This window comes from Ziziphus jujuba, chromosome 10 (genome assembly GCF_031755915.1).
Source record: "Ziziphus jujuba cultivar Dongzao chromosome 10, ASM3175591v1".
In the NCBI taxonomy this organism is placed as follows: domain Eukaryota; kingdom Viridiplantae; phylum Streptophyta; class Magnoliopsida; order Rosales; family Rhamnaceae; genus Ziziphus; species Ziziphus jujuba.
In genome coordinates, this window is record NC_083388.1 from 17914685 (window position 1) to 17939087 (window position 24403).

Genomic DNA, 24403 nt, shown 5'->3' on the forward strand with positions numbered 1-24403 from the left:
AATAAGGTCCCCACAGCAAAGGAGGGCTCAGATGCTTCAACCTGGCGCAGGGTTTTTGCACTATGGGATGAGAATTCTCATGCATGGAATGAAAGGTTAATCCGCAGCCTTTGTAATTCGGAATCGGTAGAATTCATCTGTCAGCAAGAGATGTCACCTTTTCAGTGTGAAGATAAGCTTATCTGGCAGGGGAATAAGGAAGGCACTTTCTCTGTTAAGAGCTGTTTTGAATTTTTGTTTGAATATGACAGGTAAAGAGAAGACAATGGAAAATGGCGGAAACTCTGGAAGCTTAAAATTCATGAGAGGCTGAAAATCTTTATTTAGAGAGCGCTTGCGAATGTTATTCCTACCCGAGAGGTTCTTTTTAACAAATTTGGCAAGGGTGAGCAATAATGCATTTTTTGCGATGCGGAAGTCGAATCGGCTTTCCACATCTTCAAAGAATGCCATTGTATCAGAAGGATAGCTTTTTTCCAACAAATGGGGATGTATGATAGAGAATTGGGAGGTGTCTAATGTTGAAAGCTGGTGGATCTTTGTCTTAACCCAAGACCCGGAATCTACCCCCAAAACATGGAGGGAGGGAATTTCACCATCTTTCTTTCCACACTTTTATACTATGCTTGGAAATGCAGGAACAAGAAGATCTTCTCCAATGTTTCTCCTAATTTGGATGTGATCATTCGTTTCAACTGTCTTGTGGAAGATTTCTTAGCTTCAAAGGCTTCAGTCAAGGAAGGCACTCCAAAGCCTACAGAATACTGGAAGGCCCCCCCTGAAGGATGGAGAAAAATCAATGTTGATGCTGCCTTTGTCAATGGCAATGCAGGCCTAGCATTTGTAGTAAGGGACAGCAACGGACACATCATACAAGTTGGTTCGAAGAAGGAGTTTTGTACCTCTCCTGAGGAAGCAGAAATTAAGGCACTAGTTTGGTCAACTAAGGAGGTTGCAAATTTGAAGTGGGATAATATTTTTTGGTCCTCAGATTCGACCTCGGCAGTCAATGAGATCAACCACGAGAACAACCCCCCTTCCTAGTCATCCAGATATGACCTCCCTTTTCTCAGACACCTCTTCTCTTCTTTTAACTGGCTTATCTTTTGGAACTCTAGGAATTCTAATAGGCTGGCAGATTTGTTAGCCAAGAAAGCCCTTCATGAAAACTTTTTGTTTGATGTTGGTAGTGATCTAGCTTCCCTCTCTTGTGATATTTTGAATATCCAAGCTCTTGACATGCTTGGATGTGGTGTTTCTTTGTAATTCCTCCTTTTTGTGGAGGCTTTTTGGCGGTTTTCGCAATACACCTCGTTTTCTATAAAATAAAAAAAAAAACTCAAATTACTTTTATATCTTTAATAAAAAAATTAGATTATCTTTAAATTCCAATGTTTCTACTATTTATTTATTTTAGTTAAAAATTATAGAAACTTTTTAGGATTAAACTTAAAAAGTAAATGATTTTTTTAAAATTCTTTTGTTAGTTATATTCATTTAATATGATTTTTAAACTATGGAAAAATGACAATGATTTTTAAAATAATTTTTTAAACGAATATCTAACTAAAGTTAAAAATAATAATAAGTGTTTAAAAAAAAGTAATAATATATATAAAACGGAAAAAATTATATAAAAATTATTATTTTATAATTTTACTCCTATATATATATAATATAATTTTTTTCCCTCTCACTTGCTATCTAATGTTACATTTTCTCACTTGTTATATATTATTAATTAATTTGAAACTTTTAATTAATGTGATTTAAACTATTTATTAATTTTTATTTTTATTTTTGGCCAAATGTTAATTTTAATTAGATAAGCTAGAAAAAAAAAATTAACAAACCTTTTCACTTTTGACAAATTTTTTTTCTAATTTATTTTACAACCAACAGTTAAACATAAATTCTTCATTGTATGTATTATTTTTATTTAAACTTGTGTTCAATTTAAATAATTAAAAATAAAATTTAAAAACAATTAATAAAATAAAATAATCACTTAACTAAAAACAACTATTAAATTATAAAATTATAAATTATTGCGATATCTATCTTTCACCGTAAATAATTTTTATTAATTATCTTAACCCACAAATCAAATTTTCACTTCTTCATCTTTATCCTCTCTATTCTTTAGCCCAAAAAGAAATGTATATGTATATTTTTATAAGTCAATTGATCAGATGAATGCCATGAAAAATAAAAATTAATATGCATGTTCTAATTGTACCAAAAATAATAAAGAAAAAAAACTATAAATTTTAATTTTACATTAAAACAGCATAAATTAATTACACATAAATGAAGTCGTCTGTGGGGGGTCTCTCCACCGGCAAAATGATTATATTTATTTTTTTTTTTTTTTTTTTACCCGAGAGAGAGAAAGGGAGAGCGGGAAAGAGAGCGGGAATTTAGAAAAAAGAGTAAAAAAAAAATTTCTCCTCTTTAATTTTGTTTTTGAGATTTTATTTTAAATTTATTTAATTTTTAAGCTGCAATTACACTTTTACCTATTAACTGTTAATTTTAACATAATCTTATTATCGGCAGAGATTGTAAATGGAATGTTTGAAAGTTAAAGGGGTTCAAATTAAATAAAAACAAACCCATAAACTGCAATTAAAATTAACAAAAAATATATATAAATAGAAAATAAAACACAATTTAAAATTGTATTAGTTTTAAAATTTTTTCTTACTTAATATTTTTGACTATTTAGCATATTTAACAAATTATAATTGCTGATAATAAACATTAATAAACCATTAAAATAAGAAAAATACACGTAATATAAAAGATAAAGGAAAAATACAAAAATAAAAAATAAAAATTGAATTTGTTATCAAATAAGATTTAACATCTATAAAATTGAATGCTTTAAGAATTTAGTATATAATTTCATATAAGAAGAAAAAGTGATTATAAGTAAAATAATAAGGATACATTTAGTATGTAAAATAAATATAAAAATGGAATGGTTATTCTATAGGATTAAGTATTCATATATTTCATGGTAATTTGTATTCTTTCATTTTAAAAAATAATTATTCCTTTCAAAATTCTCACGATATTTATTAATTTTTAAAAATAAACATACTTATCATATTTAAAATATATTTAAATCTAAATTGATTATTTTGTGCTAAAAATGCATAAATAACTATAAAATTTGACTTTTAATTAATTTTGAACAAATTTAATATTTATATTTACAAAGACTAAATATTGAATTTAGTTCAATATACTAACTAAACATATCAATAAAAATAAATATTCTAATTTTTTTTAATTTTTAAAAATATATTGCTATTTCGTCAAAAATAATTAGTCTGTATATCAAATATGATCTAAATGTTTATTAAAAAAAAAAAAAAACTAGAGACCACAAATAAAAATAAAAAAATTGTTGTTAATTTTTTAAAAAATTTACTTTTTATACACAAATAATTTTTTAATAAAAAATATATTTTTAATTTTAAAAAGTATCCTTTGAAATGACCTAAGTATGTTCATGCCACAAAAGCTAAACGTATTTTTGACAATATAATTAAGAAAAAAATTGTCTATCCAAAACAAAATAATACTACCTTATCAATTGTTTATTTGTTTTTTTTTCGTTTTAATCAATTTGTTAGATACCAATTTTTAAGCCAATTGAAAAATATGACCTTAAAAGTATTATCTACGTTCATCTATACATATTGTCATCTATAAATTGATGTCTACATGCAATCATTTACCAAACAACACAAAAAAAAAAAAAAAAAATTGAGAAAAATTAAGAAATTGATTTCGTCAATATATCTCAGTCATTTTCTATTGACAGTTTCTCATGAAAAATGTAGCTGTACAAATGATTCATCAGACAATAATTTTCCTGCAAGTCTCGATCAAATTCTTATCCAAAAAGACAAACCCATAAACAATTGGACAAGCGCATAAATTGGATTGGACATCAAGTTTAGGATATTGTATTCATAAGTTTCTATTTGTATAATATTTAATATTAATAAAATAACAACATGAATTAGGTGGGGCTTTACAAATCAAAATCTCCATCCACGAATGATTTTTTTTCCTTCAAAAGGGATGACCTCAATGTATTTACGGGGCTGAATCATAGTTTTGTTGTTGTTTTTGTTGTTGTTTTTTTTTTTTTTTTTTTTGGTTTAATGAATGGTTGAATCATAGTTTTCTTCTAAAGTTACCTACCAAAAAGGATATCCAAATCAAGATTTCAAAAATCGAGAATTTCCATGATATTTCTGTTTTTTGTAAAGTGGATAAGAAATTTAGATTCAAATAGAAACGGATAAAATTTTCAAAATTTCTATTAAAATTTTTGATATTTCCATAAAATTTCTATTTAAATTTCCGTCAAATATTCATATTAATTTTTTTATAATTTTGTTAACAAATCTATAATTTTCATAAAAATTTTCAAAATTTTCATGAAATTTCTATGGAAATTTCTATTAAATTTATTTTTTAAAATTTTTTATCAAAAATTAATAAATATTATTGATATTTAACTTTCTACTTATCCATTATTTTTACGATAATAAATTTAATAGTTCCATAAATATTCGTATATATAAATTATAATGTAGACAAAAATATAAAAATACATGTGAAATAAATGATAAATATTATAAAGTATATAAATATTATAAATATGTACAGGAAATATATATTTTATACAAATATAGCTAAATGAATTAATGGAATGTCATAGTAATAACTCATGGATATCGTTTCAAATTCAACATTAGAAGATAATGATTTTGCATACAGTCAATCAATATCATATAATGATTATCAACTAGAATAACCACATTTAATATAAAATCCATATGATTATATATTAACAATTATATACAAAATTATCAAGGAGATACAATTTTTAATAATTAATTTCTATATTTCACAATTCAAAATAAAAATGAGGAAGAAATAAACAATTTTTAACCATCCAAAAGTTCTATGTGGTATTGAGTTGACATTTTATGAAATATAATATAATTGTAATAATTATTTTATATATCTTAATTAATAAATATTTTTATCAAATATGTATTTTTTGCATTTTTTTAATGACAATATTATATTTATAACCATTAACATTTACTATATATTAATTGTTTAAGAGAAATATAAAATTCATTCAATATTTTAGGAATTTTTTTAGTCAATTTGATAATTAATTGATTAAATAAGCTAATTTTAAAATTTCAATAAAATTTTTACTTTTTAAAATCAATTTCCATAATTTTTTATAAATTTTTATTGGTATTCAATAATTTTTTTATATTTCCAGAAATATTTTCATATTTTTAACTTTCAATATTTCCGTCAATACCGATTATCCATACTTACCGTTCAAATGTTATATCATACTATCATAACAACTAATAAAAGTTTTTGTTGGAAACACAACTGTCCTGGTTAATGCATACTTTTTTTTTTTTATTCTAAAAAAAAGAGAGAAAAAAATTAAAACTAGAAGAAGGACAAACCATTAAGTGCATTATTAAAAAAAAACAAACATTAAAATGCTATACTAAAACCAATAATGCTACTAATATCAACTTGTTTATCAATTTTATTTATTAGTTGATATAACAAATAATATGATAATTTTTATTGGTTTGAGTTATATAAAATTCTAATCCAATAAAATAAAATATATTATTTTATTTATTTTTTTGATAACTTTTTGTCTACATTAAATGGTAAATTAAATTGGTACTTGTTACATTACTTTACTGAGGACTACGGCTGAGATTAGCAAGGTAGTCTGTTACTTTATTAAACCATACTATTCAGTCTTTTCTATGATGATATTTCTCATCATAATAGTTCTTTTCTATGATGAAAATCATAATAGTTGCAAAAAGAAAATAATGAACAATAGAAACCATAATAATAGTTGCAATTAATTATAATCCAAATAGCATCCGTAATGAGAACAAGCTCACCTGTAATAATCATTCACACGGTTTGAATGGTATAGTTAAGAACTGTCGGGTTTAAGAAAAGAAGGGTGTACTGAGAATTATTTGAATAAATTAATTAGTAACCATATCAAGAGGTTTATGGGAAATCCCATTCTCTGAAGGGTATAAAAGCGTATAAAAGCAGATTTTCATCAAATTTTTATTGGTATGTTATGTTGATTTTGTTTTTCTAATAATTGTCTTACCATTCTAGCTTAGTGAGACCAAAACATAGTTAACACATTAAAGAAGAAATTAGTTTTTCATAAATTGAAGGCAGGCATTCCTTCACCTTTCAACATTAATTTATTAGTCCATGAAGAAAAAAAACATTGCTTATATTATCAGAAATAATCTTTTGGGTCTCTGTTTTAACAATGGAAAGCCCCTGGAAAAAGCAAGTCTTGCCCAGAACTGGAAGCAACTTCAAAATCTGAAAGAGACATGCAAATTCAAAGTACATTTCGAAATCAATTTTGCTTGTAATAGTTTTTTCTTATGAAAAAGATTGTTACTGAACATTTTTTTAATCCCCAATCGCATCCTCACAGGTAAATATATATTTACTTCCAAGCAAGTTTTTAGATAACACACTTTTTTTTTTCTTTTTTTTTTCTGAATAACAAAATGTTTCATGTCAAAAATAAAATAAAATAAAATAAAATCTATCCTACTTTCTGGATCCACACCTGCATTAAAGGCAGAGTACAATAGAGTTTTTTTTTTTTTTTTTTTTTTTTTTGGTAATCGAGTACAAGAGAGTATAAGAACTTGAAATTTACCCCTTATATGCATCATGTCTGCGGTAAAACCAAAATATTATATTAAAATAAAAATAAATAAAAGAAATAAGATCCCTCCATTTGCAGAATGGACGCGTGGCCAGAAAATAGTAGTTGAGTAGTTGTATCAACCAATTGATTGACAGTTTGATCCCAGGCTTGTCGTAAACAAATAATGTGCATGTCACTTCCTTAAAAGATGGAAAACTAGAAAAGTGTAAGTGTTCCCAAACATGTTTGGTCCAACGCATATTTGGCATTTTTGCATGGTTATTTTATACTTTGGAAACCAATCCAATGGGCATTTGACATGAAGAAATATAATGCGGTATATCTAAGAGGAAACCATGAAAATTCAGAAGCACTAGTTGAAGTTCCATATGATTTATGGGCATGCATGAGATATCAGAGATAAGATGAGAGCAACATCTATGAGAGTGACAGAAAAAAGGAGTTGTTCTACAAACATAATCAATCACAGTGCAGAATTTTGTGTGCATTTTGAGAGGTTGTAGCCCAAATAGCAGAGCAGAGAAGAAAAGGATTCGGTAGCTACCTTTGAGTAGGGAGAGGGATAAGGTAGTTGGTTTTGTTTCAATTTCATATAGGATTATCCTGTCGTATTCCTGCAGAAGATACTAGTAACAATGTGCTTAATTGTTCCACACTTCGGCAGTGTAGCGGTTACCACACGTTTTCATTGCTCGTTTCCATCTTTTTACCACTTCCACTCCTTGAACTAAATTTAGTCTCTGTTTTGGTACTTGTAACTGGAGTTTTTATATTTGTAAATTCAAACTACTTTTCAATTTGTGATGAACCATAGGGTAATAAGGCAAGACGCATTGGTGAAATGTCAAGTGACATTTCAATCAATGATTTAAAACTAAAACCTTTACAGAGGATCTAACAAACATAATAGTTGTTATATTACCATATCTTTCAATTGTAAATTTGGAGATAGCTCTAAGAGATTAGAATCTGGGATAATCCATTTGTACATTCACAAATGAAAGAAATGGTGTAAATTCAAACTACTTTTCAATTTGTGATGAGCCATATGGTAATAAGGCAAGGTGTATTGATGAAATGTCAAGTGACATTTCAATCAATGATTTAAAACTAAAACCTTTATAGAAGATCTAACAAACATAATAGTTGTTATATCACCATATCTTTCAGTTGTAAATTTGGAGATAGCTCTAAGAGATTAGAATCTAGGATAATCCATTTGTACATTCACAGAATAAAAAGGGTATATTTAAAAAAAATTAAAAAAAAAAAAAACGTTACCGCCAAATCCCAATGCTACTTTCTCTCTATTTTCTTCTCTCTTTCAATCCTTTTCTTACTCTTGGATGAATCATATAGAAGTTGTGCATCTCATAACTAGCAACCCTTTACTTGTCCCATCAAGAAACTTTCTAGTTTTTATTGGCAAATGAATAAGCAGAGACACAATTATAAAGTAATTGAAACACACCCTAAAGCCATGGGGGGTCCAGAAACCTAACCAAAAAAAAAAAAAACCATAACCAGGAAGTTTAACAAATTCTTTTTTAAGATAAAAAAAAATGGATAAAAGGTAGGTAAATTTGGCATTGCACTTTACAAAATCTTAATCATGCAACTTTTAACTTGATGTATTAAAGAACAAAACTCCCAAAATTGGACCAAAAGAGAGCCAGAAAAGGAGAAAACTAAAGACCAGTCCATCAAAAGGGAAAAATACTGAAACTGACCAAAGATTTTAACACATTGTAAAGCACAAAGTAGCTGTCAAAATCTTAGAAAAAATTCTGCGTATGGAAATGAAATAAATGCAAGAACCTTGATAATAATATAAACAGCAATACTTAAGCTTGCTAAGGTCCATTTTTTAATGTCACTCACTCATTTTTTAAGTACAACATTATAAAGTTAAAGAAAAAATAAAAAAAGTCAGCAGCATAATCTTCACAAAGCGACAATCCAGCTGGTAGCTGGGTTTGGGGTGCCATTGTAAATTTGTAGCTCACCCTATTTATGCTGGGCCTACCCATTTTCTTACATACCCAACAAAAAAAAAAATGAAAAAAAAAAAAAAAAAAAACTACTACAAAACTGATTACCCAGAAGCTGAAAAAAAAAAAGGAAAAAAAAAATAATAATAAAAATTAAGATACAGAAACTCGAAAATTAAAAAATAATAATAATAAAAAAGCTCTCTCTCTCTTTTTTTTTTTTTCCCTCATCAATATTTTTTTTATAATGGTATTCTAATCAGACGGATGAAAGTGGCGCGCAAGAACAAGAAGGGCACCTGATGAGACCGTTCTCATTGCACGCGGTACAACTCTTGAAGCCACCTTTCTCAGAGTACAACTTGTGGCTGCCATTACACTCGTCGCACAGAATGAACCTATAGCCGCCGCACACGTCACACACACCGGGTTCCGCTGCGGGCAGGCCTTCCACTAGTTTCTTGAGCTCGCCCACCTCGTGCAGCTGCTTCACCTCCTCCGCGCCGCCTATGTACCTCCCTCCGATGAAAACCCTCGGCAGGGTCAACTTCGTTTGACCGAGGATTTGCTGGAGCTCCGTCAGAAAACCCGAGTACATTGACAGATCTCGCTCGTCGATCGAGACCCGAAACCCTCTCAGGATCGATTGTACGGCTCTGCAATCCTCGAATGTCGACCTCACCACGCGTAGGCTCGTTAAGTAAACGACGACACGTTTCTCGGCTCCGGGTATGGAGATCGTCGGGTCGGGTTGTTTCGGGCTGGTGGTGGTGACGATGGGGGATTGCTCTTGGGGGTTTGGGTTTGGGTTTGGGTTTTCGGCATCGGGGGGTTGGGTTAAGGAGAGCGGGCGAGTTGACCAGGCGCGGAGGAGTGAGTTGGCGAATCGGACTCGGTGGAAGATTGTGGTCGATCTCTTCAATGAAGTAGTGGGTAACAATTGTTGTGGGTCTGCACAGAGGGTTTGAATGTCCTTGAACGAAGAGCAAGAAAATGGAGATGACGGTGACGACGTGTCGTGAATCCGAGTGGTCGATTTTCCCCACGGCCGCCACATTTGCGGGGATGGGATCGAAAATTTTTTTAGACTCTTAGATTCAAAACCCAGATGAGAAAAACCGCAAAAGAAATTAGAAATCCAATAGAATTGGAACCCAGAAGAAAGAGAGAGATATCAATGGCGAACCTTGGGCTTTTTTTTGTAATTTTCTCTTTTTCTTTGCTGGGTTTGAGCTTTCAATTGCTTGAAGCGATGGCCTTGGTGGTACAAAAAAGCAGGTGGGTGTTTTTGCAGGTGTTGAGAGGGCTCAGGCTTTTTCTTTATTTATTTTTTTGTTTTGCTGTTCTGAGTTTTCACAGTGCTTTTTCGAGAGAGAAAGAGAGCGATGGATAAGAATGGAAATTGGGGAATGAGAGAAACAAAAGGCAGAGGAGGAGAACAAGGAAGGTTAGAATTTAGGGGTGAGGCGTTGGTTATGGTAGTTGAAATGGAGAGGCATGTGTGTCCTTTTTGGTAATTTTAGTTCAAAAGTGGGTTTAAAAGAGGAAAATTTTATGAGATAAGCTGTGGATTTGTGGGGTGTCTAATTATAGATTACACCAGAGGCTCTCTTTTGTTTTTGTTTATAGTAATTTTTAATTTTGTATAAACAAATTTTTTTTCCCCCCAAATTTCACACCCTTTTTTTTTTTTTTTTTTGTGTGTGTGGTCAATTTCATGTCTCCTACCTTAGAATGCTTCTCTTTCCCTCCCCCTATTGGCTCAATATTTTATTTGTTCTTTCATTATTTTTATTTTGACTTTAAGTCTTTGCTTGCAAAGCGTCTCCACCTTAAATCAAAGGCTATCTTATTTATTTATATTCTTAGTAATTGTTCTTTCACTAAAAATTTTATATGAATTTATTTTGGGATACGAAATTTTTTAGTAAGTGGTAAAAAAGAGTCAAACTTTTCAAGATGAAAAATAATATCTTTATAATCTTTTATTAACCTTGCAACTTCTTAATAATGAATAGGTAATGGTATCCATGTTCTTGCAATTATTATACTTCAATTTTTTCTTTTTCTTTTAAAGTTTTTATTTTTATTTTTTTCTTTTAAAGTTTAAAAAATTTCTAATTTAGAAGAAAAGAAAATGTGATAGTTGAAATTGATGATTTCATATGTGTAAATAATAAGAACATATCAACTAAATCAATCTTATTTAAAAAATTTATGGCATCATTATTTTGGCTTTTTATTAATTGAATATTATAAACGATTTAAGGAATAGGATTATGATAGAATAACAATCATATATTTGATGTCACTTCATATTTTCTTTTACCTTTTTGGTCCATCCTAACATTTATTTAATACCCTTTTCACTATTATCCTTTGGTAACAAAAAAAAAAAAAAAAACTTTAAATTGTAAAAATTAAAAAAAAAAAAAAAAAGTGCTATCAACTTTAACAATTTGTTAACTAGATCTGTCCTCAAAATGAAACTCTTGTCTCATTGTTCATTTCATTGAGAAGTTCCAAAATGATTTTGGTGCTTCTGCATATGTCCAAAACAAATATCCGTGAAAGATTTTGAAAGACTTTCAATCTTAAATTTTATAGAGAAGGAAGACAGAAAAAAACCCTATAAATTTATAAGATAGAAGAAGGTGATGAAAATGTACATAGTGATTGCAAAGAGTATGGAAGCTTATAGGCTTCCAGGGCATCCCATTAATGGCACATCCACATCCTATTTTGGATTTGTAGCCTATAATTCAACCAGTTTTAAGGAAAAAAGACATTGATAGGAGAAAAAGAAAAAGATAGGATAATAATAATAATAATAATAATAATAACCCAAAAACCAAAACTCCAAGTCCAAGCCAAACATGTGTGTATGGGGACCATATGTATAATTACAATGACAGAGAGGGGCAGAGAGACAAGGGCATGTTTGATAAGAGTTTGTTCTGAACCAGTTGTTTCCTAAAAAGCTAAAGGGTTAAAGTAGAAAGTAGAAAACCCACCAAGTTGGTGGGTTCTGAAAAGTTTCACATGGAGGCTTTGGTTTTGGGGGGGGCAACAGAGTAAAACACCCCCACATGCACTTCATTAACAATAACATAGAGATTGCCCATTCAACCACCCTCTTCTTCTTTTCTTCTTCATGTGAAACCAAAATTAGGATTTCTTATTTTGTTCTTTGACCACCTGGATGCCATTATTTGCGTCCTTTCTTACCTCCCAAAATCCTTTTCACATTCTATCCTCTCCCATTTCATTTCAGTTTCGACTTCATTGGATCTAATAAATGGAAAAATCTACAGTATTTCCAAAATACATATTTCTATAATGATGCACATATATATACGAGAGTGTGCACTTCCAAAAGTATTATATAATGAGGTAAAATTTCTTCTACTACTTTTCAGTATATTTACTCCATAATTTTATGTTTTTACAATTCATCATCAATCTCTTTTCTTTTCAGTTTTATAATGGTTAAAATTAATATTTTATGATTAGATAATGTTGTCATTGTTACTTTTATTTGTTAAAGTTAATTGAAAAAATTGATATATAGAAAATAGAAGGTTAATGATTATTTTTCAAAAGTGTGAATGTAATTTTAATTAGAGCAAAATTGATAAGATATTTTTTTTTTTAAATATTCTCATGTTCTATAAGATTATAACACCTCAAGTTGTCAACTGAACTACTATTTGTAAAATCAGTTTATGTTTTTTTTTTTAATAAGATTTGATTGATTATTATAACAATTTTTAATTTTTTTTTTTTTATTCATCTCATTCACTTTTTTTTTTTTTTTGGGTGAACGAGCCTATAAAGTAAAAAACATACTCTAAATTGTAGTGCTTCAAACAAAGGAAGTAGAAAGACCATTTCAATCTAAATTGTGATTTCCTTAATAATGAAGAAATAAAAACTATTAAAAAAAAAAAAGGGAAAGTAAGAGATTGTTTTTGTCGTTTGATAACCAGGCTAAAACCGCAAATTCCACGGCATGTCGTTGAGACGTACGACATGGTGTCCTTTTGCTTCCCCATCGAGTCGTTTTTTAAGCGTGTTAAAGTCTTTGCCTTCGGGTTTCTTTGCCGTGCAGAAAACAAAAAATATTAAAAAATAATAATTAAATAAAAAGCAAAGCGATGCAAAAAAATAAAATAAAAAAACGGAGTCTTCGTTCTTCAAAAACGACGAAAATAAAAAAATCAGAAACACAGCAAAGCAGCGCGAAGAGCCAATCAGCATTGCAAGGAAGGAACAAGAAGAAGAAGGAGAAGAAGAAAATGGAGGGCGATGCCTCCACCGAGAAGGAGAGCAGCATAAGCATCAACGTGAAGTTCGGCGGGACGACGATACCGATCACGAATCTGTCTCCGGAATCCACCATTAAAGACCTCAAGACCCTTCTCCAACCACTCACTAACGTCCTTCCGCGTGGCCAAAAGCTCATCTTCAAAGGTTCTTGCTATGAAATTCTCTCTCTCTCTCTCTCTATATATATATATATATATATATATATATTTTTTTTTTTTATATATAATTTGAGTTTTCTCATATACCCAAAAACGTAAATCTGTGTTATTTTTATTAATTTTTTTTTTTTTTTTTTAACGATATACGGGTCTGTTTTGATAGGGAAGCTTTTGGTGGATGGAATGACGCTAAGGGCGTCTGAGCTCACGAACGGGTCCAAGATCATGCTCATGGCTTCTCAGGGTTTGCACCAAGGGGTAATTTTTATTTGATTCGGTTTTTCTTGCCCATTTTCTTTCTCAAATTTGAGCTTTCTTTTTTATCTGGGTTTTCTTTTAGTTCAATTGTTTGAATCTACTAGGAATTAAAGAATCTGCCAAAAATAAGCATTGTAATCAGTAGAACTTGCTCTTCTGACAGTGTCTTTCTGGAATGTTCTTGTAAATTGTTTAACCATATGCGTAAATAGATTGTTTCTTTTTTTTTTTTTTGCCCTTTTAAGGTGACAAGTTTTATGAAGCTTTTTTTAACTAGTTGTATTTACATTTTGTCAAAGTTTGCCTTTCCGAAACAAACAGGAGGTAGAAATTTAAAAATTCTCTGTCATTTACTAATTTTGTTTTGGGAATTAACAGGACGGTCCCATCCTTAAACAAGCTCAAACCCGCCCAATTGTTAGGGAAAACAATGTTGGTAAATTTGCAAAGGAAAAGATGCAAGTTTCTGTTGATAAGAACCGGCTGGAACGTTGGAAGGCTACTGGAGTTATAGCACTTTCCGAATGCAACTTGAAGGTATATGAAATCAGTCTTATTTATGGGATGGTTTTTGTGTCAATTATCCTCATTGTCTATTTTTAACCCTTCTTTTTTTGTTTGTGTATGCCGGATTGGCATTTTGTTTGTCTGGATGATCATTGGGTAATTCTTTAATTGTATCTTGCTAATTATATTTCATTGGGTTGAATGCCATTGCAATTCAATCCCATTTTATAAGCATACTCTGTCTTCATGCAGGACAAGTGGGCGGTTATTGTTTTTGGGAGATCATCAATTAAATATAAACTTCATGCAGCCATTTTGACTTTTTTTTTTTCTTTTTTTCTTTTTTTCTCAGCCATTATATAAGATTGTTTGTGAGAAGCTTGCATGTATGTAACCTTAACATGTGAGTGTCGGTGACCAGCATCATCTTTTGTGTTTTACTTTTAAGTCTTTTTTAATTTGTTAACAGAACTATCTTGCAATTTTTTTCTTCCACCTCTAGAAATAGGAATAAGATTTGGATATTGAAATATTCATTTATATTAACGTCTTTCCAACTATATTTTGAAGAGTGGTAAGGTTTCTCTGACGTTTAATTTCTCTTTTTATCAAAATTGATAGGTCATACCGGATGAAGTCTGGGCTTGTGGAACTTCTGCAAGAGTTATCGACTTCAGCAATAATGCTATTCGAGAAGTACCTTCACAAATTGGCTCTTTAAATTCAATGCAGGTAAAGAAAAATCATTTCTGCCTTTTTAGTTTTCTTCATTTGAACTACTTGACCATCTTTACTTAAATTTTCACATTTCCATTCTCAAATTTTTACAGAAGTTAAACCTGAATGCAAATGATATAATGGACGAAACAATAAGCTGGAAAGGAGTAACTTCGTTGGTGTATCTAACGGTTCTATCTCTGAACCAAAACCAGTGAGTATTATTTTTCCTTTATCATACAAGCTTGATGCTTCCTTAATTCAATATAGAACACTTCTATCATGTAAGAGGGCAATTCATATTTTAGAATATATTTTATTATAGTACCTATTTCTATTTCTAAGGAATGCATAGAAAATTTTACATTGTAGCTTAAATAAGCATGTCTGTTTAACATGTCTGTATTACTCTGATGCACGTGATTTATGCAGATTAACTACTTTGCCTTCTACACTGGGTGAGTTGACTTCGCTAAGGCAACTTCATGTTGCAAACAACAAGTTGACTGGCCTACCAGTTGAAATAAAATTTCTGACTCAGCTTGAGGTGTTGAAAGCGAACAACAATAGGTAATATTTAAAGTATGTAAATTATCTTCATCTTTTCTGTTTTGTTTTTGTTTTTGTTACTTCGAGGGGTGGTGGCAGCCGGCATAGAAAGTTGTAAATCTGGCTGAAAACAAGAATCTGTTGATTTTTGAATGGTGTGGAACATTTTAAGCAAGATTAAGATTCTAGTCTATTATGCAATGTTGATGTGTTAGGCTCTTTAAAAATTTTATTTAGTTCTATATCATTGGTAATAATTGCCTCCTATTTTATTTGATGCCACTTGTCTCTCTGGCTTAGGATAAGCACCATTCCAGCATGCATTGGGGACTGTAATGCTCTTACTGAGGTAGCACTCTTGAAATTGTCTTTAGTTCAACTTTTATTATTATTATTATTATTATTATTATTATCATAGTTTCTCATAAGTAATAGCCTATCACAATCTGGACTGGTGGGCTGGTTTTGATTTCTTGATATCCAGTTATCCATGTAGTTTTAACGGGTTACAATCATTCTGCAGGTTGATCTTTCTTCAAACCTTCTGTCCGCATTGCCAGATACATTTGGTAATCTGCGTAATTTGAAGGTCTGTACTTCATTCCTAGTGTAACACTCGTTTTCTTTTCTTTTCTTTAACCTTTTCTTGCATAAAATATAATAATAACTTCGATGCCTTCTACTTTTCTGGTGAGCGGTGTCTAAGATGGAACAATTCATTTGGCTTGTTCATTTTTAATTACAATGTAATAATTACATGAAAAGTATGACTGGAAAATAATATGATGGTTTTTAAAAACTCTCTTTGGAAAACAAAATACACAGGTTAGGGAAGCTTTCCGACATTGTGGATTGTTGAAGATCAAGTGCTCTATATGAATTACTGGTATTTAGAAATATTAGTACAACGCAAAATGAACATATATTACTTTAGAAATATATAGGTTTAAAAGAACTAAAAGGAACTTGAGCATTACAAATTGCAGATAATTTGTAAACCAGTTACCATTTAGCAATGTTTCTGGATGGTCTACATTGTGCCTTAGCTCTGACCAGTACTAAACATATCCTAATCTTTGCAGTCATTACATCTTGGTAACAATGGGCTCAAAACCCTTCCTTCCACAATATTCTCGATGTGCCTACAGCTAACAACACTGGATCTGCACAACACAGAAATCACAGTAGATCTTCTTCGCCAGGTTTGTACTTTATCGCTAAAAAGCAGTACTAGTCACATGATCCAATTTATGGGTTTTATTGGATTTAACTTTTAACAACTTCTGACAGTTTGAAGGATGGGAGAATTTTGAGGAGCGCCGACGCCTGAAGAATCAGAAGCAACTGGATTTCCGAGTTGTGGGCTCTGCTGCATTTGATGAAGGTGCTGACAAAAACTGATGTCCATAATTTTTTAGATTGCAGATGGAAGTTCCAAAAATTCTTGGCCGAGCTGACCTTTGTACTTAGAACTAAAAAATTAAGTTCAAATACATGCTTTAGGATTGCTATAGGATGTATATCATTTCATTCATGACATCAAAAAGCAGTTATGAATACAAGAACGATTCTAGAAACAGGTTTCCTGTCCATTGGAGGTTCAGCTACCTCCAGTTAGTTTACAGTTTTATCGAAATGGTTTATTGAGCAGTGACATAATTGGTTTCCATTTTTTTGTTTGTTGATGAAAGTGTGTTGTGTTCTCTTCTAAATTCATAAGATTGCTAGATTACAATAACTGTGAATGCATGTTAAAATTGTTACGATTGATAATTATCATCTCAAGGTGTCAATAAAATCTAATTTTCACCATAAATCCATAGATAACACGATATGGAGTATGAAATGCTTTTGGCAATTGTTATGTTCAAGTGTATTATTGTTAAATTCATTGACTACATACTGGTTAAGCAAAAAAGTTACAAAATGTATAATGCAGCAACTAGCATTTTCATTTCCTCATTGACAAAAAAAGGTCATTTCCTAATGACCTTGCATATACTACATTTGGATCTTACCATCTTAGAATTCATCCGTTCAAAATTGAGAGAGAGAAGTATATATCATTAAAATTAGAAAAAAAAAGATGTACATTCTGTAAAATCTATTTCTTTCACAAAAATAAGTGATGATTATTTTTGAAAAATAGTAATAAATTACCAAATTAAGGTTAAATAAAGGTTCCAAGTGAATGGAAAATAGGAGGATATATTGACCCTCAAAACAAGCCTGATATAATTAGGCTTTCACCCAGTGAAATAAATTTTCATTTAATGTGAATGTATTTTAGGTAAGGCATTGTGAATGTTCTTGATGGCTTCTAATAGATGCTCTACTTTCAAAGGCTTGCATAAGTGAGCGTTCATTCCAGCCTTAATCGTCCTGCTGGCTTCCTCACCTGATGTGTAAGCTGTTAATGCGATGATCGGAATATGGACACCATAAGATTCCTCCATCTTCCTTATCTGCCTTGTTGCTTCATAACCGTCCATGGTTGGCATCTGCTAAACACAAAGAGCCTCATATCTAATATCATCATCATAATATAATGTATATATGTATATATATCATTGTTTCATAGAACTACAGTTCAAATGTCCCAATCCTAATGTCAAACAAATGGATTAAATTGATATAAGATGATAGAAATCATAATCTTTACCTCGCAATCCATCAAAATAAAATCGTAAGGAAGAGCCAAGGAAGCTCCTCGTTTCATTTGATTGCCCAAACCATTGGAAACCAGCTCTAAAGCTTCCTTTCCATTTCCACAAAGCTCAACAGTTGCACCAAGCCTTGAAGTATGATGCATAGCCAGCCTGCCCAATATTCTGCTATCTTCAGCAATCAAAATCTTTTTTCCCTTCAAAGGTTTCTCAATCTCCTCTCGCGTATCTTCCTGTCGAAGTCCATGCTCGTGACCTATTGGAGACTTGGGTCTAATATGAGACCCATATGAAACTGATTTCATCGTCTTCCATCGTTCCCCATTGCTTGAATTACCATGATCTTCCATTTTATATTCGACGTCTTGGGTTTGAGATTGATGCCTTGATGAACTTGGAGCTCCAGCAACTTTAGCACTTCCTCTCTTTGGAAATGCACCCCCAAACTCTGGAAGAAGTTTTACCACTTCATATAAACAATTTCCATGAAATGGTTTGTACTTTATAATATCATCTGAATCAAAAATGACCCTCTTGCTGTTGAAGCCCATCCTACCATGTAACATTGGATTTGCTAGCCAAACAACCTTGCAACAACCACTTTGAAGGTCACTTTTGAATTTACTCACAATCTTGCATAATTCTGAAAATGGTCCAGAAGTAACATCGATCACTAGCAATATAAAGCTCGAAGCACCGCGAAGATGAGTCTTTCTGAAGAGAGAAAGTACGTAATTATTATTTCCATCCATGGAACTTGAAGGCATATGATCTTTTGCTCCAATGCTGGTGTTAGTGGATGCAGATTTGCTCAACCAATCATTATGAAAACTAAAATCTGATTTCCCAGAAAAACCGTGATGGGAATTGCTGTTCCATTTGTGTTTTATTTTCTTAAGAGAACGAGGAAGTCTTTCCCATTGATCCACCACTATTACTTTTATCCCAAGGCTCTCCATGAACTTCTGTGAAATTCTTCGCCGTTCATGATTCTGAATCATCAGCACAACATGTGATCCCTCTGCTTTAGGACTAGATGGATTACGAACTCCACTTCCATGGCTTGGAGTTAGAATGTTTAAGCGGGGTCCTGGTGTCTGAATGGTCAACCTGGGGGGGCTATGAGTCTGCCTGGTTATTCCAGAGTCATTTTGCTGCATGCCATGATTGCCATCCATGGAATTAACCACTATTTCAATATTCTCTTCTTTTGTATCATTGTAATACATAGACTCACATACAGACAGAAGAACATTGAACCTGAAGCAGCTTCCCTTTTCTCCAATTTCCTTCTCCACAATTCCAATTTCTCCATGCATCAGACGTACCTAGAGCCACAATATATATATATAACAGTAAATGTGAATAATCTGAGGCATTATTGTGTGTGTGCATATATATTATATGTACACTTATCTTTTGTCCTGGATCAGAGAGTTTTTCGTATATATGTTTATGTGTATGCATAAATGTACTGGAACTTACCAGAGATTGTACAATGCCAAGTCCCAAACCAGTTCCTCCTAGTCCAAGAGCAGTTTCTCTTACTTGGACATAGTTTTCGAAAACTGCTTTTTGCTTCTCTTTAGGAATTCCTTTACCGGTATCATCAACCTCAAATACAAAGTCCATGACATTTGGATCATCCATGGCGTCCAAGTCATCATGATCATTTGCTTTGTTGTTTTTGTGAAATATGCAGCACAAGTGACTTAAAAAACCATTCCGGTTTGAAGCAATAATGGAGTTCTTCAACCTTGGTTTTCGAACCCAAGCCCGAACTGTTACCTGTCCTTCAGAAGTAAATTTCACGGCATTGCTTAACAAGTTACATAGTATTTGTTTTAGCTTTCCTCTGTCTCCTTTGACATGTGAAAACTTTATAACAGACCCATCAAAAGGATCCAAAACAACATCTACTCCTTTCTTTATACCAACAGGGTGATAAAGATCAACCACATCTTCAACAAGTTGTGCCACATCAAATGTGTCCTCTTCTAATTGCATTTTACCAGCTTCAATTTTGCTTGTATCAAGAAAAGAATTCAATATACCTAAAACAAGAAAACTTAAAAGGAATTATAGAAATGCAAAACTTTAAAAAATATATATAAGTTAAAAAAAAAATAGAAAAAAGAAATGAAGATAAAATATTACCTAAAAGGTCCTTGATACATGCATCCATTTGTTTTAAATTTGTTTCTAATGGGGAACCAAAGGCAACTTCATCATAGCATATCTCTACCAATCCGGTAATGGCAGCTAGAGAAGCTCGAATATCGTGGCTGGCGCTAGCAATGGCGAGACTTTTGTTCATACTCTTGGTTTCAGCTTGTCTTGTGGCCTCCATCTGTTTTATGAGAGATGCACACAAATGCATCTCTCTCCTTGCAACTCCAACAATTATGAAACCAAAACTTACAATGGATACACTCATTGTAATGATTGTCGATACAAGGAAGATGAGTGCTATTTTGCTGCACTTGTGAACCATACTTACTAATCCATTTTGTTGGGTATTAGCCAAAACATACACCTGAAAAAAGTAGTTATATATATTTATATATAAAAAAGTTAATGTACGTATACACATACAACATAAAAATTATTATAATTTAGTGAAGAATAGAACACACAATGAAGCAGAAAACTATGTTCTTAATTCCTTGAATATTACTTAAACAAGATTTTCTTAAATTGTTATCGCTACCTCCTTAAAAAATCCATACAAGCCAAATAGTTGGTTATTGCTTCAACCCTAAAGTAATAACTTCTTTTCCTTTAAAATTTAATGTGTTAAGAAATAAAAGTTCATAAGCATTGTTCCATTTGATTCGGCTTCTTGAAACCAGCTTTCATTAACCATGCTAGGTTCAATATCACACTATTCAATTTTATTTTGTTTTTATAATAAAATAAATAAATAAATGTTGGAAAGACACAGTTTGGCATTCCTTTTCTACCATTCACTGTGTCTATCACACAGTCTATATACATTTACTTTATAGTGTTCTACAGGTTTGGTCAAGTCTACAACCTAAGAAATAGTGGTATTCCAACCTCTACCATTTTGGTCAAAATCCAAATCCCTTGGCAATCCATCTGTCAGTATACTGGTCAGAGTCACAGGCTACAGGTTTGTGTACCAAGTGTACATCATTTGTTGTATTCAAGGTGCTTGATTTAAAGAGCAAAATGAAGAGTTAGAGTACACTATTGATATTTGATTGTTGCAAGTATGGTGGGAAAAAGAAAACATTGAGCCTTCAAACTCAATATATGAAATTTGGTTTATATGTGATATTATGAAACAAAAATATGAGGCCACCTAGAAGAAGAAAAAAGTTGATAAGCTTTATACAATTTTATCAAACGTAATAAAGCACAAATGTACATTGTCCTAATGGGAAGAGATAGCTACTAACCTTATTATTAATCACAAAAATTGAGAGATGAGATCCATTGATAGATGAACTCAGAACTTTAGGTATATTCGTTGATGACGAGTTTGATGGATGTAAAAATTGTGCTTTGTTCTCATCCGAATGTAAGTTAAGAAAATTCTTGTTTACATGGTGCTCCACATTTTTTATCATACCATATAAACATGGTATGAATAAATTGGGAGATAACGACACTGCAAGAGCCTACAATTAATAAATACAAACATTATGCTTTAAAAAAATCACAAATATAAGGCTACATTACAAAGATATCTTTCTTGCAAGTTGTAACAATATATTAAATTTATTTCCAAGTTAAAATGAAAATGGAAAAAACAATTAAATTTAAGAACAAATATTAGTCTTTTGGTAATGACTTGTAATGACAAAATGATAGTCTTTATAACACGTTTAGAATACAGAATTAAACTATATAGAAGTAGATTATTTTAGACTTTTGTCCAATCAAATTTGGGTAAATTAAAAAAAAAAAGTTTAATTTGATTGGATTAAGATTAAAATAGTTCAATCTTATGAAAACCGGTCTTGCATTTCAAATAGGTGTTTAAAAATTTTCTTTTTAGCAAAAATTTTTAACAAACAGTATAATATTATTAAGGCAAAGAATTGGGTTAAAAACTTACCAAGATGATGAAAATCAAGAGAAGAGGTTGTGTTACCAAAGAGTTGAGCTTCATTGATGCCATCGTGATAACTGTATCAACCAACGTACCAATGTTAATGCTTTTTGAATTTTGTCCCGAAACAACATAAACAAATTCTTTTTTTTTTTTTTCTATCAAACAAAATAAACGACTCAAATATTAAACAATAGCACAAAAAGGAAAGACATTTTCAATTTTTTTTCCTCTTTTTATCTAAAAAGTTTTCTCAGGCCAAGGTGTACTTTCGCACGTAATTGTAAATTTATAATTATGGTAAAAAATTTGTAAACAAAAACAATAATTTTTGCCAAGATTGGCGGTGTCAATAAATTTTAAAATCTAATAGGCATGACATAAGGAGTAAAACTCTTTCATGGTTATTAATAATTCAAAAAGATTTTTATTCTATTGGCCAAAATAATTCTACCATTTGATGATATATAAACGATATATATATATATATACACATGTTAAATTAAGTTAAATTTACCTTCATCTCTAATACGTTTCCTTTTCTTCGATATTATACTATTTTTTCTTTAAAAAAATACTTAGACAATAATAGCTTCAATAATAAAACTTTATTTTTGCACACATGAATTTTCTCAAGTAGTATAAATCTGTGTATAACTGCTTCAATAATAAACACTTTTTCTGTTTTCCTTATTATTTTTCTTATAAAAAGAGAAATGTAAAACAGAACGTCCGACAAGGATCCTCTCAGATGAGAATTTTATAATTTGGGTTAATTAAATTGTACCATGTCAATATTTTAGATACAATGGTTAGAATTATGATATGCCATTATTATTAATTAGGAAACAATCTCATTACTTGTTAATTAATGTTGATTTCTTTTATATGATTTAGAATTAAATTAATTCTTTTCAGAAAAAAAAAAACAATTCCAAAATATAGTAAAAAATATATCTCCATGATAATTATCTTTTTAATAATGTTTAGAATTAAGTAATTAAATAAAATAAGCTAAAAGCAAATTATGCTCAAATTTTACTGCCAGGTTACCATTATTCAATTATTATATTGACTTTAGCAGATTTCTTTTCACCCCAAAAATAAAAATAAAAATAAAAAAACCTTTAGCAACTTTCACAAAGTCAAAAATAAAAATTTATGGTGAAAAAGGGGAAAAAAAAAACTAATTTACAATTTCTTTTCACATATTGATTATATATATATATATATATATCTATAGATATAGATATACCAACTTTACTTTTAACTACTTGTTTTATTATTTAATTCTAAACATTATTAAGAAATAAATTTTATGGAGATAATATTGTTATATTATTTTTTTATTAATAATATAAAAAAAAATTTCCTTGGAGGTAATCAATTAGCAATTATATTTTAGGTAGCCATACTTTATTTCGCTAGTTTTAATTGTTTTTTGTTTTTATTTTTATTTCTAAAATATGGAAATTATTCCAAATTAACCAGTAATAAGATCATATCTAACTATTGAATCGATCTAAGATGTAGACGTGACATGTTTAAATCAGATTTCATTTCTAGAGAAATAAAGAGAATCCTTGTACATCTGCCAAATACTACTTTCTTTCTTTCTTCTGTTTGAACACATGAATGCACACCCAATTCGCTCTCTTGCTAAAAGAATTTTAGATTTTTTATATAGACTTTTAATGTCGATTTCTAATTTGGCTTCCACTATTTAATCTAGAGTTACTCATATTCTCAACAAAAAAATAATTAAACAATTTTATACTGAATGAAAAAAGAATTCTTAGACAAAAAATCCATGAAAAAAATAACTCAATCTACTGAGACTACCATTGAACAACCATAACAAAAACAAAAACAAAATCTAGATAGAGATAGAAAATAAACCTGAAAACTACCCCGCAAAGAAGATGATGAAGATGTTTTGTTTTGATGGAAACGAGTTTTCTCAATAGAAATTATATTGTTGTGTAAAGGCCGGACACAGAAAAAAGAATGGAAGATTGCATATGTTTCATTTATGTAAAAATTTTGTTTTACTTTTCTGACATTGCAAGGAAAGTTGAAAAAGGCAAAAAAAATCTTTATAGATCTGCAGAACATCCACATATGGCAAAATCAAAATTATTTATTAACTACATGTATCCAACAAGGCAATGCAAGAAAATCTACTTTCTTTTATCTTTTTAGGTTTTTCCACTCATTCACAAGTGCAGAATATTTTCTTTTTTGGTATGTTCTGGCTGGGTTGTACCATGAGTAAAGAGTACAGCACACAGATTAAGGGTGGTGGTGCTAGTTACCGAGACTATAAATTTTGTAACCTTATTTGGCTT

The 24403-nt window shown here is 30.6% G+C and overlaps 3 protein-coding genes across 3 annotated transcripts; 1 reads left to right on the forward strand and 2 right to left on the reverse strand.

Annotated features, from left to right (window-relative positions):
* Window positions 1-8737: 8737 nt before the first annotated feature.
* On the reverse strand, window positions 8738-10408 carry LOC107411494 (uncharacterized protein At5g39865). Its single transcript, XM_016019091.4, has one exon. It carries the CDS (start codon window positions 9845-9847, stop codon window positions 9050-9052), a length of 798 nt encoding a protein of 265 aa, XP_015874577.1. The 5' UTR covers window positions 9848-10408; the 3' UTR covers window positions 8738-9049.
* A 2488-nt stretch (window positions 10409-12896) lies between these two features.
* LOC107411492 (LRR repeats and ubiquitin-like domain-containing protein At2g30105) lies at window positions 12897-16977 on the forward strand. Its single transcript, XM_016019089.4, has 10 exons — window positions 12897-13263; window positions 13441-13535; window positions 13914-14072; window positions 14664-14774; window positions 14873-14973; window positions 15192-15329; window positions 15609-15657; window positions 15832-15897; window positions 16391-16510; window positions 16599-16977. Exons 1-10 carry the CDS (start codon window positions 12948-12950, stop codon window positions 16707-16709), a joined length of 1266 nt encoding a protein of 421 aa, XP_015874575.2. The 5' UTR covers window positions 12897-12947; the 3' UTR covers window positions 16710-16977.
* A 601-nt stretch (window positions 16978-17578) lies between these two features.
* Window positions 17579-22124, reverse strand: LOC107411483 (histidine kinase CKI1). Its single transcript, XM_025070820.3, has 6 exons — window positions 22062-22124; window positions 21400-21621; window positions 20132-20510; window positions 19460-20028; window positions 17971-19302; window positions 17579-17809 (listed from the first exon to the last, which is right to left on the reverse strand). Exons 1-6 carry the CDS (start codon window positions 22122-22124, stop codon window positions 17579-17581), a joined length of 2796 nt encoding a protein of 931 aa, XP_024926588.2.
* Between the last annotated feature and the right edge of the window lie 2279 nt (window positions 22125-24403).